The following is an 18279-nucleotide window of genomic DNA, read 5'->3' as shown; positions in this document are numbered from 1 at the left end:
CACCTCATCACAAACCTTCCCTTTTGTTCTTTCCTGCCCTTTACTTGTCATCCAACTTGATTAAAAACTGCTGTATCTCTAATCTTTTTCAGTTCTGAGGAAAGGTATCCTCAGATGCTGCCTGACCTGCTGAGTATTTCCAGCATTTTCTGTTTTTATAACACCACTTACTCTGCAACCTAACTTAGTGCTGTCTGCAAATTTGGATATACAGTTTTCTATTCCATCATCTAAGTCATTGATAAATATATGAAAACCTGAGGCCTTAATTCAGATCCTTGGGGGACACCACTAGTCACATCCTTCCATTTGGAGTATATACCCATTATCCATTTTGTTATTTTTATAACTTGTGTATTGCAAAAAGCCATGAAATCTTGAGCTACAAGTTACTTATACTGACGTTTTTGTTGAATCAGTGGAATTTATTTGATATTTCTCATTGAAATCAATACTGTAGGAACATCACAGAAGTAATTTTATGTAGGTGTTAATTAATCTTAAATTATTCTATACTTGTCATTTTTTGATTTATAAATTATTAAATTCATCTCACTATAAAACAAAAGTCAAATATCTTATTCAGGGTTTGGTGATACAAAGACAGCTAATTAAGGTAAATGCAGTTATATTTGCAAACAGTGAGCAAAATCACATGATCAAATGTCATTTGATTAAGCATCATTACCATGTGATTGAATGCCATGTGATCAAATAACAGATGATCAAATCTCCAGGAATAGATCAAACCAGATTTGGTAACCTTGTACCCAAATTATTGAACAAAAGCAGTCCAAGACCAGAGCCCTGTGCAACACCACTACTCACTTCAAACCGCTCTGATAAATTTCCTCAACTCCCACTCTCCATTTCCTCCCTAAGTTTTTAATCCAACTTGCTACCATCCCCCAATTTTATACCCGTTAAGCTTCTCTAATAGACTCCTGCATGGTACCTTGTCAAAGGCTTTCTAAAAGTCCATGTACATCATATCTACTGCATTTTCTCCATCTACTTGATCTATCACTTCTTCAAAAGAGTTCTCTCAGATCTGAAAAGTGTTACGACTGAGATGGGAGGGGTGCACTGTCTTTTCTAGTTCCACTTCTCCACAGGTCAGAACATATATTTAAATGTTTACCCAGTTACCAATACGGGCAATCCTAGACTCTACTCTTTATCCCAGAATAAAATACACCAACCAGATTTCTTTAATAAATAAAATTACCAGTTTATTACAAAACAAGACATAACCAATAACGGAGCAAAGCATTAACACACAGACTGAAGTATGAAAGTTCCCTTTTGCCTTCGCAACGCTCCCCCCCACCTCCCCACACCCACACAGGTTAATGGGAAAAAATAAAGATTTTCTCTTTAGAGCTCTGTTACAAAAAAAAGACAAAAAAGAATACTTTGGCCAAATACTTGCTAATATGTGAAGAAGAAAAAAAGATATGGAAAGAGATCAGTTGACCCTTTTTGGTTTGACATCCCAAATACACATAGATGGCTGTCACTGGGATCTTTCCAGAACAGTTCTTTTCAGGCGACGTTGAAGATCAGTTTGGCAGGCTTTTCAGGAGAAATGCAGCATCAGTTTCTCTATTTCTTACATTTGATTCTCAGGAAGTTCTCAAAGAGATGGAAAAGGGTGTTGATGGTGACTCCTCTCTTGGCTGGTTTTCTCCAACTGCCTTCAAAACAGTTCACACCCCAACACACAGTCCAAAGCAAAACCAAAAACAATATCTCAAGAGTCATACCTCCTGAACCCTATAAATCCTGACTTGCCACTTCTCTGTAAACATCTCTCCCAAGTCAAAAAGTTCCTGCTGGGTATTTACCTGAAGATAGGTGACTTCCAATAAATGTTGTTTTCAAACAAGACCTCTCAGTGTCCTTTCAATGACCCCAGTGAAAGAAAATCCATGGAATCCTTTTCAACTTTCCCACATAAAACAATGTCCATAATGATAAAATACGAGTCCTCAAAAAAAAAAACTAACAAAAAATATAGAAGCACCATTATAACACAAGCACAATCTTCCTTTCTGAAATTTGTGTTGGCTGCTTCGAATTATTTTTTCTTCATCTAGATATGTTAATTTCATGTTTAATTAAAGATGTCAAAATTTTGTCTTTCACAAATGTTAAACTAACTGGCCTCTAATTATCAAGGCTAGCTCTCCCTTTTTGAAAATGGATATTACACTGGTTATTCTCCAGTTGTCCAGAACACACTGACTCAAATTAGAACCCTGAAATATAATTTCTTCCCCTATTTTCCCTTGGGATCTTTGGATATATCCGGCAAGGTGTAGGCACTAATTAGTCCTCCGTTAGCCTAACTAACTTATCTAACATTTTGTTATAATATTTCATTGTTATATCTAAAACTGTTAAAAATGAAGGGACTAGAGTGTGTCCACGTTAACAAATTATTTTGATTGGAGGGGGCTAGGGGTCATGTTTATAAGTTATGCAATGGCAGAACAAGGTTAGATGGTAGAACGTTCTTTTTTTTAAAACCAGAGAATAGCAGACCTTTGGAACAAGTTGCCGGTTCATGCAGTGAGTGTTGATTCTCTGTATATCTTGAAAACAGAGCAGGACTGGCTCCTGGTTGTGGCAGAGATTATATCATAAAGAAAAGTAGGTGTCGAATAATACAAGTCATGGTCAATCTGATCTCCTGGACTAGTTTTGATTGCCTACAGGGTTGGAGAGGTTTTTCAAAGAAGTCATGGAGCACAGAATGAAGCTATTTGGCCCATCATGCCAGCTCTTTGAAAGCTATCCAATTCGTCCGACTTCTCTGCTCTTTCCCCGTGGCCTTGCAAATATTTCTAATTCAAATATATATCCAATTCCCGTTGAAATTTATTGTTGAATCAGCACCCACTGCCCTTTCAGGCTGTGCATTCGAGATAACAATGGTTGGCATCCTTCCATCTATGAAAGATGATGGACACAGCAAACAATCCGTTTAGGTGGGACGTCTTTCCTTGATGCACCTTTGCTGATGGCTGTGAAGGCCAATCCTTGAGGGGCAGGTTCTGCCATCAGTGCTGCACGTGAAGCTGCCAAGTCACGCTGTGAGTTGTTGTTTTTGATATTGGTGCGTTGCCAAGCTGCTGTAGCAACTGCTCATCGTGGTAATGCACACCAGTTCACAGGATGTGTCGGCATTTCCCTCTTTCACCAGCTCGTGACTCCCAGGTGCGATAGTTGACATTTAAGACCTTCAGGTCACGCTTACAAGCATCCTTGAAGCGGAGCTTTGGGCGCCCCACTTGCCGTCTGACCCCAGCTACCACACCGTACAGAAGGTCCTTGGGTGTGTGACCGTCGTCCATCCTGTGGACTTGTCCGATCCACTGAAGACGCCTCTGTTTGATTAGTGCCAACACACTTGGGAGCTCTGCCTATTACAGGACTGCCGCATTTTTGTCCTGCACGATAAACCTATAATGTGCCGCAGGCAGTGAAGATGGAAATTATAGAGCTTCTTTTCCTGGTAGCTGTAAGTCGCCCATATTTCACAGCCATACAGCAAGGTGCTGAGAACAAAGGCCTAATAAACCATCAGCTTGGTCCTAAGGGTCAGCTCGGTGTTATCCCATGTGCATTTCGCAAGTCGGCGAAAGGTGGTAGCTGCTTTTCCTACGCCTGTATCTAGCTCTGCATCAAGCGACAGATTGTCTGTCACCATGAACCCAAGGTAGCAGAATTTGCTAACCACTTCCAGTGGGGTGTTATTTAGTCTGATCAGGGACGGAGATGCAATACCTTGTCCCATGATCACGGTTTTCTTGATGCTTATAGTCAAGGAGAACAAGTTACAGGCAAGGGAGAGACAGCCCACAAGTCTTTGTAGCTGAGTTTCGTGTGAGCGACTAGTGCAGCATCAACATCGTAGAGTAGTTCTCTGATCAGGACGCGATGTGTTTTTGTCTTCACCTTGATAGGATGTACAGCTTGCGTCTGACCTAGTGTCTAAGTAGACTACTTCAATATCTTCAGGTAAAGTGAAGGTCAGGAGCATAGAGAAGAAGATGCCAAACAGAGTGGGGGCAAGACAACAACTTATTGTGTAAAAAATGTTTCCCTCATGTTACACCAGGTATTTTTGCTGAGAACCTTAATTGCAAGTCCTCTGGTTACCCACCCTTTTATTTTATTTATTTATTTAGAGTTACAGCACTGAAACAGGCCCTTCGGCCCACCGAGTCTGTGCCGACCATCAACCACCCACTTATACTAAACCTACATGAATCCCATATTCCTACCCCATCCCCACCTTCCCTCAATTCCCCTCCCACCTACCTATACTAGGGACAATTTATAATGGCCAATTTACCAATCAACCTGCAAGTCTTTGGCTGTGGGAGGAAACCAGAGCACCTGGTGAAAACCCACGCGGTCACAGGGAGAACTTGCAAACTCCGCACAGGCAGTACCCAGAATTGAACCCGGGTCGCTGGAGCTGTGAGGCTGCGGTGCTAACCACAGCGCCATTGTGCCGCCCCACTCCCACTGGAAATAGTTTATCCTTTTTACTCCATCAAAACTGTTCATTATTTTGAATACCTATCATCAGCTCTCCCCTTTATCTTAACTGCTTGGAGAATAAATCTCACTTGCTCTAGTCACTCCATGTCTTTCATCCCTGGTATCATTCTAGTAAATCTTCTCTGCACCCTCTCAAAGCCTTGAGATCCTTCATAAAGTATGGTGTCCAGAATTGGTCACAATACTCGAGCTGGGAACTAACCTGTGTTTATACAGGTTTAGCATAACTTCCTTGCTATTGTAATCTAAGCCTCTATTTATAAAGCCAAGGATCCTGAATGTCTTTTAAACAGCTTTCTCATCTTGCCCATTTACCTTCAAAGGTTTGTGCATATACACCCCCAGGGTGTCTCTGTTCCTCTGCATTATCTTTGAACCATTGTACCATTTAGCTTATACTGCATCACCTCATTCTTCCTAACAAAATGAATCACTTCACACATCCCTGCATTAAATTTCAATAGCCAAGTGGCTGCCCATTTCAACAGTCTGTTACTACCTTCCTCACTGTTCACTACCTTTCCAAGTTTCACATCATCAGAAAACTTTGAAGTTATGCCCTGTAAACCCAGGTCCAGGTCATGAAAATACATATCAAAAAGAGGTCCCAACAGCAACCCCTGGGGGACAGTACCGCACACTCCCCTCCCATCTGCAAAACAACTATACACTACTACTCTCTTCCCTAGCCAATTCTGTATCCACGCTGTCATTGACCCTTTAATCCCATGGACTTTGGGTGCGTTAACAAATTCTATTGTATGGCACTTTATCAAACATCTTTTGAAAGTCCAGATACACATCATCAACTGCACTACCCTCAGCAACCGTCTCCATAACTTCATCAAAGAACTCAATCAAGTTAGTAGAATGAATGAAGGGTCACTGACCCGAAACGTTAACTCTGCTTCTCTTTCCACAGATGCTGCCAGACCTGCTGAGTGGTTCCAGCATTTCTTGTTTTTATTATAGTAGAATACAATTTGATTTCAACATATTTCATTTTCTGGCTTTCATTTACTAACCTATATTTTTCCAAGTGCCAATTAACTTTGTTCGGATTAATGTCTCAAAGTTTCCCTACCACCAACATTCAGCTGACTGGGCTGTAGCTTAAACAAGGGTGTAACATTTGCAATTCTCCAGTCCTCTGGTGCCACTCCCATATCTAAGGAGGATTATAAGATTGCGGCCTGGGTCTCTGCAATTTCTATAGTTATTTCCCTTAGCAAACTAGGATACTTCCCATCTAGACTGGGTGATTTTTCTACTTTTTGAGTGCTGCCAACCTTTTTAATATGTCATCTATCTATTTTTATCGTATTTACTTTCTCTACTATCTCATCCTTTACTATGACACTTGCAGAATCCTCCTCTTTAGCGAAAACAGATGCAAAACATTCATGTAGTACCTCAGCCATGCCCTCTGCCTCCACATGATCATCTTTTTGGTCTCTAATCGGCCTTATCTGTCCTTTGATTATTTATATATTGTCGGTTTCTGGTGGGTCGGAAATGTCTGAATCATGATTTATAATGCATCACAACCGTACAGGAAATCCTAGATAGATGGACTAGTTGGTCTTTTCCTGTCTGACATTTTGATATGTCCAAAAAAGAACAGGTCCCAATGGCAGGAAACACTTACAAACAGAGAAAAACAAGTCTAAATTTAATACAAAAGCAAAACACCGTGATCTAAAATGTTAACTGTTTCTCTCTACACAGATGCTGCCTGACCTGAATATTTCCAGCATTTTCTGTTTTGCTCCAAATGTAATACTGTGGATATGAATCCATTAAATCAAATACCATGGGGAAGGGGCTTCTACTGGAATTGAGAGGGAGCAAATAAGCAGAGACACAAGCCATGATGAGAAAACTTTGTGAATCTAAGTGCAACACAGAAAGAAGGAAGAATATTGAAAAAGAAAAATCAGGGCTTACTTGTAAGCAAGGAAAGCTACAAATTCTCTGCACAGAGGGTTAGGGAACATGACATTGAGGATCAATGATCCTCTGGCGTGGGACCACAGCATGTCCGTCGGTGGTGTGAGTGGGAAATCAGGAGAAATAAATCGGATCCACTAAAACATAACCATCGTTGGGTGAGAAGTAGAAACTGGAGAGGATTTCCAGACCAAACAGGGAGCAATATTGGGGTCCAATGATAGTTTGGAGTGGTAACCAAAGCAGGCCACCCCTCTGACCAACTGAATTGAAACAGGTTCCTTGTCAGGTTGGAAGCAGAAACTTGAGTGGGACTTTGAGTGTGGACCAATGTGGGGTGAGGTGTGGGAAATGCAACAGGCCTCACAATCAATTGAGTGTGAAAATTAGATACTGCTTCTTTGTGGATCAGGATAGGGAACTGGGATAGACCTATTCCATAGGATGAAGTGCAAATAAATTACTCAATTAAAAAAGTTAACATGTAGAATAAAGTTAACTGGATGGAAACAGTGGACAGAAGAAAGTTCTCTGCAATTATACCTTCTCCCTTAAACAATACATTTAAAAGTTGTGTGCAAGTGCAAATTTAAAGTAAGGAAATGCAACCACTCCCTTTTCACTTGAAACATCTTTACCTCGGGATTTTCTTCTCTCTTCGATTTTGTGGAAAGATGGCCCTGAGGTTGTTCTCCTGAAGTTTTCCTTTTCTCTGTCAGATGTTCTGTTTGGGTCTGACTTTGTGGCTGAATGATGAATACCTACAAAAAAAAGACAATAGGTGCGTGACCATACATCCACAGGATTCTATTTTTAGCATACAAAATAATATACTCAAGTAACTGAAAGATTTTGAATGCTGCATTCTGATGATCAAAAATCTTAAATGTGTGGAACATTAACTTACATAATCATCTTCAGGACAAGCTCATGAAGTGCATAAATGTTAATTTACTATTTAGGGTCGGATTAACCTTGACCGGACGCTTAATCCACAAATAACTGGGGTTTCTGAACTACCATTACCACTCCCTCTTGTTTCCTCTCACCATGCACCCCAAGCTGAGCACCCATGCCTTTCCCCAAATTTGCCATGGTCAACCTGCCCCCAATAATACTCATCACCAGGCTTTTCGTGGCAACAATCTGCATCACCTTCCCCAATGCTCCCACATTTTTCCCCTGCTAACCTACTGCTCTCTGTCTTTCCGGTACCTGGTTAACAACTCTCCCAGTCCCACTACACCCTGGAACCATCTTCCCAGTGCTCACAAACACTTGGATCACTCTCCAATCCCTGAACCTTTCCCTTCTGCCACTATCCAACATCAATCACTCACAGTTTCTTGTGTTAGAACTCAAATAGCCAGGTGATGAAGGATAGAACTGGAGCCTAGTCTTTATACAATTACAAGCTTTTATTTACAGAGACACACATTATATATCATACACCTCCAATTCAACAACCATAGTGTCAGCTTGCTCCTCACAGGCAAATCCCCAGTTAATGCCAACCACTTGAATACAATTAAACACCCAATTAATAGATTCACTTCTCTCTCTAAATAAAAATAAGACTTTTTTGACATTTTGGTTGTAAATATAATTGAAGTACTTCCACACTATGTAGAAAGCATTACATTGTGAAATGCCCCTCCTCCAGGATCCCCAACAATTTTTTCATGCATGCATTTCTTTTTGTAAAACAATCCAACAGTTGATGGTTTGTATCTACCCATTTAATTTTGGAGATTTCCTTTCTCTCCAGCTTTTGTATCAAGTCAACAGGATCAATCCATAATCTTTTCTCACTCACTGTAAAGGGTACAATGAATGATTGTTTACATAACATGCAATGGGTATGCTACCCTCAGCATTTCCATTGTATAGGATGTCACTTTAAATATTTTCCAAATAGAATCCCATATCCACTACCTCCACGAAAGCCAGCGTTTCAGCAGCCAGAGTACTTTTAACACTTCTATTTTCGTAGATTTCCAAGCTAAAGGACAACACTTCCCATTTTCACCCACAATAAATGTTGAAACCAGCTGCACTAGAATGCCCATCAAGATGATCAGCATGTGAAGCATCGCTGCAAATGACTAGCTTCATGTCCTTGGGTCACCTAAGGATGGGAACTTAAGTACACATTTATCCAGATTTAATTTTCTTAATCTTTTACTGGAGAGCAAGAGGAGCGGCCTAGGATAAAACAACGCTTTAGAGTGGACCTGCGAGAGAGCAAGTGGAGCACAGTCAAGAGTCGGAGCTTCAAAATTACCAAGAAAAAAAAAACAAGCAGCGACATCACAGGACAGCAGGTAGGTGATTGGTTGGTGAATAAACACGGGAAGTGTGTCAAACTCAGAGCTAAGAATCTGTAACTTACTATTACTTTATTAAATTAATAAACTAGATAAAATAATTGATCTATAGAACTAAAATAACCGATTGAACAATAATTTTAATGAATTAAATAAGTAAACAATTTAGACAGACATAGTAAAACAGGTGGTATGCTATAGCATACTGCAGCATGTGGGAATTTCTGGACAACATTAAATTGCCTTCAGCTCAAGGAACTTCAGCTCAGAGTTGCTGGGCTGGAGTCTGAACTGTAGATATTGTGGGGCATCAGGGAGGAGGACAGTTGCCTGGACAATTTGTTCCAGGCAGCAGTCACATCCTTTAGGTTAATTATTCAGAGGCAGGAGGATGTGACTAAAATCAAGCAGCTATGGGGATCCAGGATATAGTGATAGAGGAGTCTTGACCGTGTCTTTGTCCAACAAAAGTACGAGGTACTTGCTGCCTCTGTCGATGAGAACAAGGAATGCAGGGAGGATGGGCAAACTGACCATGGCACCATGGTGCAGGAGGCCATTCAAAGTGGGGGGGGGGGGGTGGGGGAATAAAAAGGAATGTAGCAGTGATAGGGGATAGTATAGCCAGGGGAATAGATACTGTTCTCTGCAGCTGAGACTGGAAGTTCCGTAGGTTGTGCTGCAGGCCCGGTGCCAGGGTTTGCGACACCTCCTCATTGCAGGACAAGGACTTGGACTGGGAGGTGAAGGATCCAGTTGTTGTGGTCCATGTAGGAACCCATGATATAGGGAGAACTCAATGAGGTTCTGCGGAGGGAGCTTGAGGAACTGGGTTTTAAATTAATAAACAGAACCTCAAGGGTAATAATCTCTGGATTACTACCTGAGCCACATGCAAATTGGCATAGGGTCAAGCAGATTAGATATGTCGCTCTAAGAATTGTGTTGGAAGAAGGGGATTTGATTCATGGGGCACTGGTACCAGTACTGGCAATGAGGCAGCTGTTCCGTTGGGATGGGCATCAATTAAACTGGGCTGGGATCAGCATTCTGGTGAATTGTGTAACTAGGGCTGTAGAAAGGGCTTTAAATGAAAAGTGGGGGTTGGGGGGGGGGAGGGGTCAGGTAAAGGGAAATTTCGAAGTCTAACGAGAAAAGTTACGGCAATGAAGCAGTGTCATAGTTTGGGTAAAGACAAGCAGAGTGGGACAGGAAGGTATAAAGAGTTTAATGGTAATAGTGCATCAGCGAATAAGGTCCATGCAAAGAATAGTGGCAAACAAAACATACAGGCTCTACCTAAATGCACAAAGCATTTGTAACAAGATAGACGAACTAGCAGCACAAATAGAGATAAATGGGTTTGATCTAATCTTCATTACAGATACATGGTTGCGGGTGACAAAAGTTGAGAAATAAATATTGCTGCGTACATAACATTTTGAACAGACAGGCAAAGTGGAAAAGGAGTAGCCCTGAGAATAAAAGATGTCATAAGTAGTATAAAAGGATCCTGGCTCAGATCAGGAAGTAGAATAAGGATGGGTGCAGAATCCTGGTGGGAGTAGTTTACAGGCCCCTTAATGGTAGTTATACCTTTGGACAGAACATTAAGCAAGAAATAACTGGAGTTTGGCAATGTAATAATTATGGGGGACTTTAATCTTCATCGAGACTGGGCAAATCAAATTGGCAAAAGGGAGTCCAGAAGATGAGTTAGTAGAATGCTTTCATGACAGCTTCCCAGAACAATACATTGTGAAACCAACTAGGGATAAAGCCAATTTAGATCTAGTATTGTGTAATGATGCAGTATTATTTAATAATCGCATTGTAAATGATCCTCTGGGGAAAAAGTGATCAGAATACAATAGAATTTTATATTGTTTGAGAACGACATAGTTGAGTCCAAAACAAGAATTTTAAACTTAGACAATGCCAGTTGCATAGATCTACGCGGAGGGCTGGCTAAGCTTAACTGGGTAAATAGATTAAAAGATATGGTGGTAAATATTCTCCATGGCAACGCCTCTACCAATAAGAGTTCACTTGCCAACCAATCAGCACTCTTTTCTCATACAGTATAAAGTCGTTGTTTTCTCTTACATTGGTATTCTTGTGGATTGTCCTGATGAGTGCACGAGGAAAAGCTTTGATAACATGACTCTATTTTCAGTAATACTCAAGTTCTGTGCCAAACGACAATCTGTCATTCTTGTTGTGAGCACTCACATGGAGTTTTAACAGCAAAGAAGGCGGCCACATGGCTCATCGAGTCCATTGCCAGCTCTGGCTAGGCCATCGCCACTCGCTGCGTAAAAAGGTTCTCTCTCACATTCCCCCCTGTACTTCTTGCCCAAAACCTTAAATCTGTGTTCCCTCATCCTTGTACCATCAGCTAAAGGGAATACCTTTTCTTTCTCGTCCTTATTTAAAATGGTCATAAGCTTGTACATCTGTATCAAATCTCCCCTCAATCTTCTTTGCTCAAGGAGAACAACCACAGCTTCTCCAACCAACCTAATAGCTAAATGTCCTCATCCCTGGAACCATTCTGGTAAATCTCTACTGCACCCTCTCAAGGGCCTTCACATCTTCCTGAAGTGTGACGACCGGAGTCGTATAAAGGTTCAACATTACTTGACTGCTTTTGTACTCAATGCCTCTATTTATGAAGCACAAGATCCCATGTACTTTGCTAACAAATCTCTCAATATGTCCTTCCATCTTCAATGATCAATGCACATGAACCCCTGTCTGTGCACACTCTTTAGAACTGTGCCATTAAGTACATATTGCCTCTTGCTATCTCTTCTGCTAAAATGCATCACCTCACACTCCTCTGTATTAAATTCTGCCACTTGTCTGCACACTCTGCTAGCCTTTCTAAGTTCTGTTGTAGTCAATTGATAACATCCTCACTGTTTGCCACACCTCCAAGTTTGGTATCATCAGCAAATTTTGAAATTTTACTCAATATTCAAGTCATTTATATATGTTAAGAAAAACAATGGTCACAGCACTGACCCTTAGGGAACACCACTGTCTAGCATCCACCAGTCAGAAAAACAACCATTTAACATGACTCGCTGTTTTCTGTCCTTAAGCCAATTTTTTTATCCAAGCTGACATTGACCCTACTATTCCATGAACCTTAATTTTGCGAATCAGCCATTCATGTGGTATTTTATCAAACATTTTCTTAAAATCCATATGGACAACATCCACTGCATTCACTTCTTCAACCTTCTCGATTCCTTCATCAAATGTTTAATTAGATTAGTTAAACATGATCTGCCTTTTACAAACCCATGTTAGCTCTCCATTATTTTCCTTTTCACTACCCCTCTCAACTGAACTGTATTTGGCCTGGTCCTTGCTTAAAGAATTCACCTGATCGGCATCCAACACCATCTTTTTTTGTTTCATCATATTCTCTATCTCCCTCGTCTTTCCCTCTTGTTGGAATGTACCTGGCCTGTACCTGAAGCATCTCCTCCTTAAAAATCACCCATTGTTCCGTTGCAGGTTTTCCTCTCAAACTTTGGTTCCATTTTACCCTGGCTAGATCCCTTCTCACCCCAATGAAGGTAGCCCTCTTACAATTTAGAAGTTCTACTTAACATTGTTCCTTGTTCTTCTCCATTACTAATCTAAACCTATAATACGATGATCACTCTTACCCAAGTGTTTTCCCACTGACACTTGATCGACTTAGGGTGGCACAGTGGTTAGCACCGCAGCCTCACAGCTCCGGTGACCCGGATTCAATTCTGGGTACTGCCTGTGCGGAGTTTGCAAGTTCTCCCTGTGACCGTGTGGGTTTCCGCCAGGTGCTCTGGTTTCCTCCCACAGCCAAAGACTTGCAGGTTGATAGGTAAATTGGCCATTGTAAATTGCCTCTAGTGTAGGTAGGTGGTAGGAGAAATGTGGGGATGTGGTAGGGAATATGGGATTAATGTAGGATTAGTATAAATGGGTGGTTGTTGGTTGGCACAGACTTGGTGGGCCGAAGGGCCTGTTTCAGTGCTGTATCTCTCTATGATCTATGACTTGGCCCATCTCATTCCCCAGCACCAGATCCAGCAATGTCTCCTTCCATGTTGGACCGATAACATACTGGTCAAGGAAGATCTCCTGAACACAGTTCATAAATTCCTCCCCATCCTTTCCCTTCACTCTAACATTATCCCAATCAATATTTGGGTAAGTGAAGTCTCATAGTTCTTGCACATCTGTATGATTTACCTGATTTGCTCCTCTATCTCTCTCACTATTTTGGAGTACTAGAAAGTACTCCCAGTAGCGTGATTATACCTCTTTTGCTTCTTAATTCTCAAGGACATCCTCCCTCCCTTTTGAACACTGCAATATCTTTCTTAATCAGTATTGCCACCCCAGCTCCCTTTTCTCCTTCCGTATCTTTTCTGAACACTTTGTATTCGTGAGTATTAAGCACCCAGTCCTCACCATTTTTAAGCCACATTTCCATTACTGCCACTACATCACATTCCCACAGGGCTATTTGTGCTTGTAGCTCACCAACCTTATTCAGCACACTTTGTGCAGTTACATACATGCATTCCAAATCTGTCTTTGCATTCCTTATAGTACTTCTTAGTCTGCAATCTAATATGGTACTACTTCCTTCTCTAGTATTATCCAATACACTTATTCCTTTATGCACCTTAATCCTCTTTTCTCTTTCTATATGCTGGTGCCCAAACTCCTGCCAATTTAAAGCCTCCCCAACCAGACAAGTGAACCACCCGAAGAGGACATTGGTCCCAGTCCTGTTGAGGTGCTCCTGTCCCCAAACTGACCCCAATGCCCCAAGAATCTGAAGCCATCCCTCCTGCACCACGCCTCAAGCCACGCATTGATCCTCCCTATTTCTATTCTCACTGGCACGTGGCACTAAGAGTAATCCAGAGATTACTCACTTCGAAGCCCGACTTTTTAATTTCCTCCCTTGCTCCTAAAAGTCTGACCATAGGACCTCAACACCTGCCCTCTTTATGTTGTTGGTACCGACGTATACCACAACTTCTGGCTTACTCCCCACCCCCTGCAGAATATTCTTCACCCTCTCCAAGTTGTCCTTTACCCTGGCATCAGCGAAGGAACACGCTATGCGGGACTCATGCTGACGGTTACAAAAATGTCTTTGTCCCCGTCTATTGAACCTCCTATAACGACTGCATTTCTACACTTTACTGTGCCCACCCCGCTCCCGTGCAGTCCCTTGCTCATTGGTGCCATGGTGTGGACTGCATTCCTTCAAGGTGTCGTCATTCCCAGCAGTCTCCAAAGCGGAGTACCAGTTTGAGAGTGGAATACACCTGAGGATTCCTGCACTTCCTACTCTTCCGGATGGCACCCATCCACTATCCTGAACTCTCTCTGCTTGTGGGACAGCCACTTCCTGGAACGTACAATTCAGAAAACTCTCAGCCTCCTGATGCTCCGCAGTGACTCCAGCTGCCCCTCAAGCTCAGAAATCCTAAGCTTAAGCTCAAGCAGCTGGAGACTTCCTACACACGTGGTCCTCCATGATACATGAAGTATCCTGAAGTTCCCACATACCACAAGAATTGCAAGCACAGGTCTCAGCTGCCTACCCATGATCTAAAAAGAAAAACCTTTACTCCCTCTTTTAGAATCTAGTATTTCTTCTTTCTTCTTTGGCCTCCTTGTCTCGGGAGACAATGGGTAAGCACCTGGAGCTGGTCAGAGGTTTGTGGAGCAGCGCCTGGAGTGGCTATAAAGGCCAATACTAGAGTGACAGACTCTTCCACAGGTGCTGCAGATAAAATTGGTTGTCAGGGCTGTTTTGCAGTTTGCTCTCTCCTTGCGCTTCTGTCTTTTTTCCTGCCAACTGCTTAGTCTCTTCGACTCGCCACACTTTAGCCCCCCCTTTATGGCTGCCCGCCAGCTCTGGCAATCGCTGGCAACTGACTCCCACGACTTGTGATCAATGTCACAGGACTTCATGTCGCGTTTGCAGACGTCTTTAAAGCGGAGACATGGACAGCCGGTGGGTCTGATACCAGTGGCGAGCTCGCTGTACAAGGTGTCCTTGGGGATCCTGCCATCTTCCCTGCGGCTCACATGGCCAAGCCACCTCAAGCGCCGCTGACTCAGTAGGGTGTATAAGCTGGGGATGTTGGCCACCTCGAGGACTTCTGTGTTGGAGATACGGTCCTGCCACCTGATGCCAAGGATTCTCCGGAGGGAGCGAAGATGGAATGAATTGAGACGTCGCTCTTGGCTGACATACGTTGTCCAGGCCTCGCTGCCGTACAGCAAAGTACTGAGGACACAGGCTTGATACACTCGGACTTTTGTGTTCCGTGACAGTGCGCCATTTTCCCCACACTCTCTTGGCCAGTCTGGACATAGCAGTGGAAACCTTTCCCATGTGCTTGTTGATTTCTGCATAGAGAGACAGGTTACTGGTGATATTTGAGCCGAGGTAGGTGAACTCTTCAACCACTTCCAGAGCATGGTCGCCGATATTGATGGATGGAGCATTTCTGATGGCCTGTCCCATGACGTTCGTTTTCTTGAGGCTGATGGTTAGGCCACATTCGTTGCAGGCAGCCGCAAACCTGTCGATGAGATGCTGCAGACACTCTTCAGCGTGAGATGTTAATGCAGCATCGTCAGCAAAGAGAAGTTCCCTGATGAGGACTTTCCGTACTTTGGTCTTCGCTCTTAGATGGGCAAGTTTGAACAACCTGCCACATGATCTTGCGTGGTAGAAAATTCCTTCTCCTGAAGACTTGAACGCATGTGAGAGCAGCAGGGAGAAGAAAATCCCAAACAGTGTAGGTGCGAGAACACAGTCCTGTTTCACGCCACTCAGGATAGGAAAGGGGTCTGATGAGGCGCCGCTATGCTGAATTGTGCCTTTCATATCGTCATGGAATGAGGTGATGATACTTAGTAGCTTTGGTGGACATCCTATCTTTTCTAGTAGTCTGAAGAGACCACGTCTGCTGACGAGGTCAAAAGCTTTGGTGAGATCAATGAAAGCAACGTAAAGGGGCATCTGTTGCTCGCGGCATTTCTCCTGTAGCTGACAAAGGGAGAACAGCATGTCAATGTTCGATCTCTCTTTTCGAAAGCCACACCGTGCCTCAGGGTAGACACGCTCGGCCAGCTTCTGGAGCCTGTTCAAAGCGACTCGAGCGAAGACTTTCCCCACTATGCTGAGCAGGGAGATTCCACGGTAGTTGTTGCAGTCACCGCGGTCACCTTTGTTTTTATAGAGGGTGATGATATGCGCATGTCCTGTGGTACTGCTCCCTCATCCCAGCACAGGCAAAGCAGTTCGTAGAGTGCTCAGAGTATAGCAGGCTTAGCACTCTTGATTATTTCAGGGGTAATGCCGTCCTTCCCAGGGGCTTTTCCGCTGGCTGGAGAATTAATGGCATCACTGAGTTCCAATTTTGTCGGCTGTACGTCCAGCTCATCCATGACTGGCAGAGGCTGGGTTGCATTGAGGGCGGTCTCAGTGACAACATTCTCCCTGGAGTACACAACCCAGCGGTCCATTTGCTTGCGTTGGTCAGTGATTGTGTCCCCTGATTTAGATTTGAGGGGGGCGATCTTCTTGATGGTTGGCCCAAAAGGCTCTCTTAATGCCATCATACATTCCTCTGATGTTTCTGGTGTCTGAGGCCAGCTGAATATGACTGCATAGGTGTTGTCAGTAGTCATTTACGCAGCGCCTGGCTGTTCTTTGTGCAGCGCTTCTGGCTACTTTAAGCGCTACGGATGTTAACTCGCTGGGGGCTTTCTTGTAGTTCAGCAGTGCAATGCGCTTAGCGGCTATGACAGGTTCCAGCTCTTCAAAGTGAGATTGAAACCAGTCTGCATTCCGCTTCACGCGTTTGCCATAGGTGGTCATAGCTGACTCATAGATGGCGTCTCTGATGTGGGCTCACTTGGTCTCTGCATCCCCTGTAGGAGTGTTTTGAAGGGCTTTTTCCAAGTGAATTTAGAAATTTTTGTAACAGCTGTGGATAAGAAATTCTGCCAGTGTTGATGCACGGGTGGCCCTTCTGCTTGGAGTGATGCAGCTTCTTTGGTTTGAGTCTAACCTTGCTGCACACCAGGGAGTGGTCGGTGTCGCAGTCCGCACTGTGGAAGCTGCGTGCGGTTTGAACGCTGTTTAAAGAGGCTCGCCTTGTGACGATGAGGTCCAGCTGGTGCCAACGACGTGATCTTAGGTGCCTCCAAGAAACCTGGTGACAGGGTTTATTGTGAAAGAACGAGTTGGTGATGCAGAGGTTATGATAGGTACACAACTCAAGCAGTCTCTGTCCATTCTCATTCATCCTTCCAATGCCATAGCGCCCAAGGCAGGAGGGCCATGAGTCATGGTCGGCCCCAACCTGGCATTAAAGTCCCCCAGCAGGAACAGATGTTCGGTATTGGGGATGCTACTAATGATATTATGGAGTTCCTCGTAGAACTGGTCTTTAGCTTCAGGTGGGGAGCAGAGTGTTGGAGCATAGATGCTGAGTAGGTGTACTGGACCAGAGGCGGTGAGCAGTCAGATGAACAGTATGTGTTCTGAGCCATCTGAAGGTGGCTCTATCATGCTGAGCAAAGAGTTTCTGTTGGCGAAGCCCACTCCATGCTGTCTTGGTTCTTCAAAATCCCTACCCTGCCAGTAGAAACTATTAATTTTGATCAATTTTTGAGCCTTTAGACCTCAGCTCTCGGGTCTCGCTCCCTCTCTGGGATTGCTTTTTTTTTTAAATACCCGAATGGCACCTCTTCCGTCACTTAACAAATTCCCCGAGCTTAGTCCTCAGTAGAAACAGTACTCTGTAGAACTAGACTCCATGCTACTTACCACTATCCAGCCCATGACCTACTACATTCTGTGCCTCAGGACCCTCATCACAAATAACATGAACATTTGATGTATAAGGTACCTTGTTTACTTCAAACAGCTGCTCAGAATTTGAGATTTTATGATTGATTCCGATTAATCATGAGGAATGAACCTTGAAAGTTTGATTGCCATGCTTGACAGGTATTGTCTTACCATAATGACCTATAACCTTACAAGGGCCTTTCCATTCCTTATGACCCTCTCTTTTATGGTATGCCAAATCTCCTGAATTGAACTCTTCTGAAATGGTCTAATATTATACCTCAGTGCTCTATGAATTTTCTTGGATACCTTAGCCTTGCTAAAAACCAGTCTCCTTGCATGCAAAGCATTTAATTCCTCAGAAAAAAATGCAACTAATTATGGTGCCTTCCAGAAAAGGAGGATCACAAAAACTAGTTAGTAAAGATTATATCGTCCAATCGTTTGAAGAGAATTCTTTGCATGAACTGCTGATACTAGGGCAGTTGACAATTTCTACTCTGATCAATAGCCAAAATTTTACACACCATTTCA

At 43.1% G+C, this 18279-nt stretch overlaps 1 protein-coding gene across 1 annotated transcript in view; it reads right to left on the bottom strand.

Annotated features, from left to right (window-relative positions):
• phf21b (PHD finger protein 21B) overlaps positions 1 to 18279 on the bottom strand; it is a 269761-nt gene that overhangs the window by 51842 nt on the left and 199640 nt on the right. The window contains exon 7 of the mRNA XM_068050837.1: positions 7164 to 7286. Coding sequence (XP_067906938.1) covers positions 7164 to 7286 — 123 coding nt within the window. The remainder of the gene's footprint in view (positions 1 to 7163; positions 7287 to 18279) is intronic.

Source organism: Heterodontus francisci, chromosome 18 (genome assembly GCF_036365525.1).
Source record: "Heterodontus francisci isolate sHetFra1 chromosome 18, sHetFra1.hap1, whole genome shotgun sequence".
Taxonomy (NCBI): Eukaryota; Metazoa; Chordata; class Chondrichthyes; order Heterodontiformes; family Heterodontidae; genus Heterodontus; species Heterodontus francisci.
The sequence above is the reverse complement of the archived record's forward strand: the minus strand, read 5'-3'. Positions and strand labels throughout refer to the sequence as shown.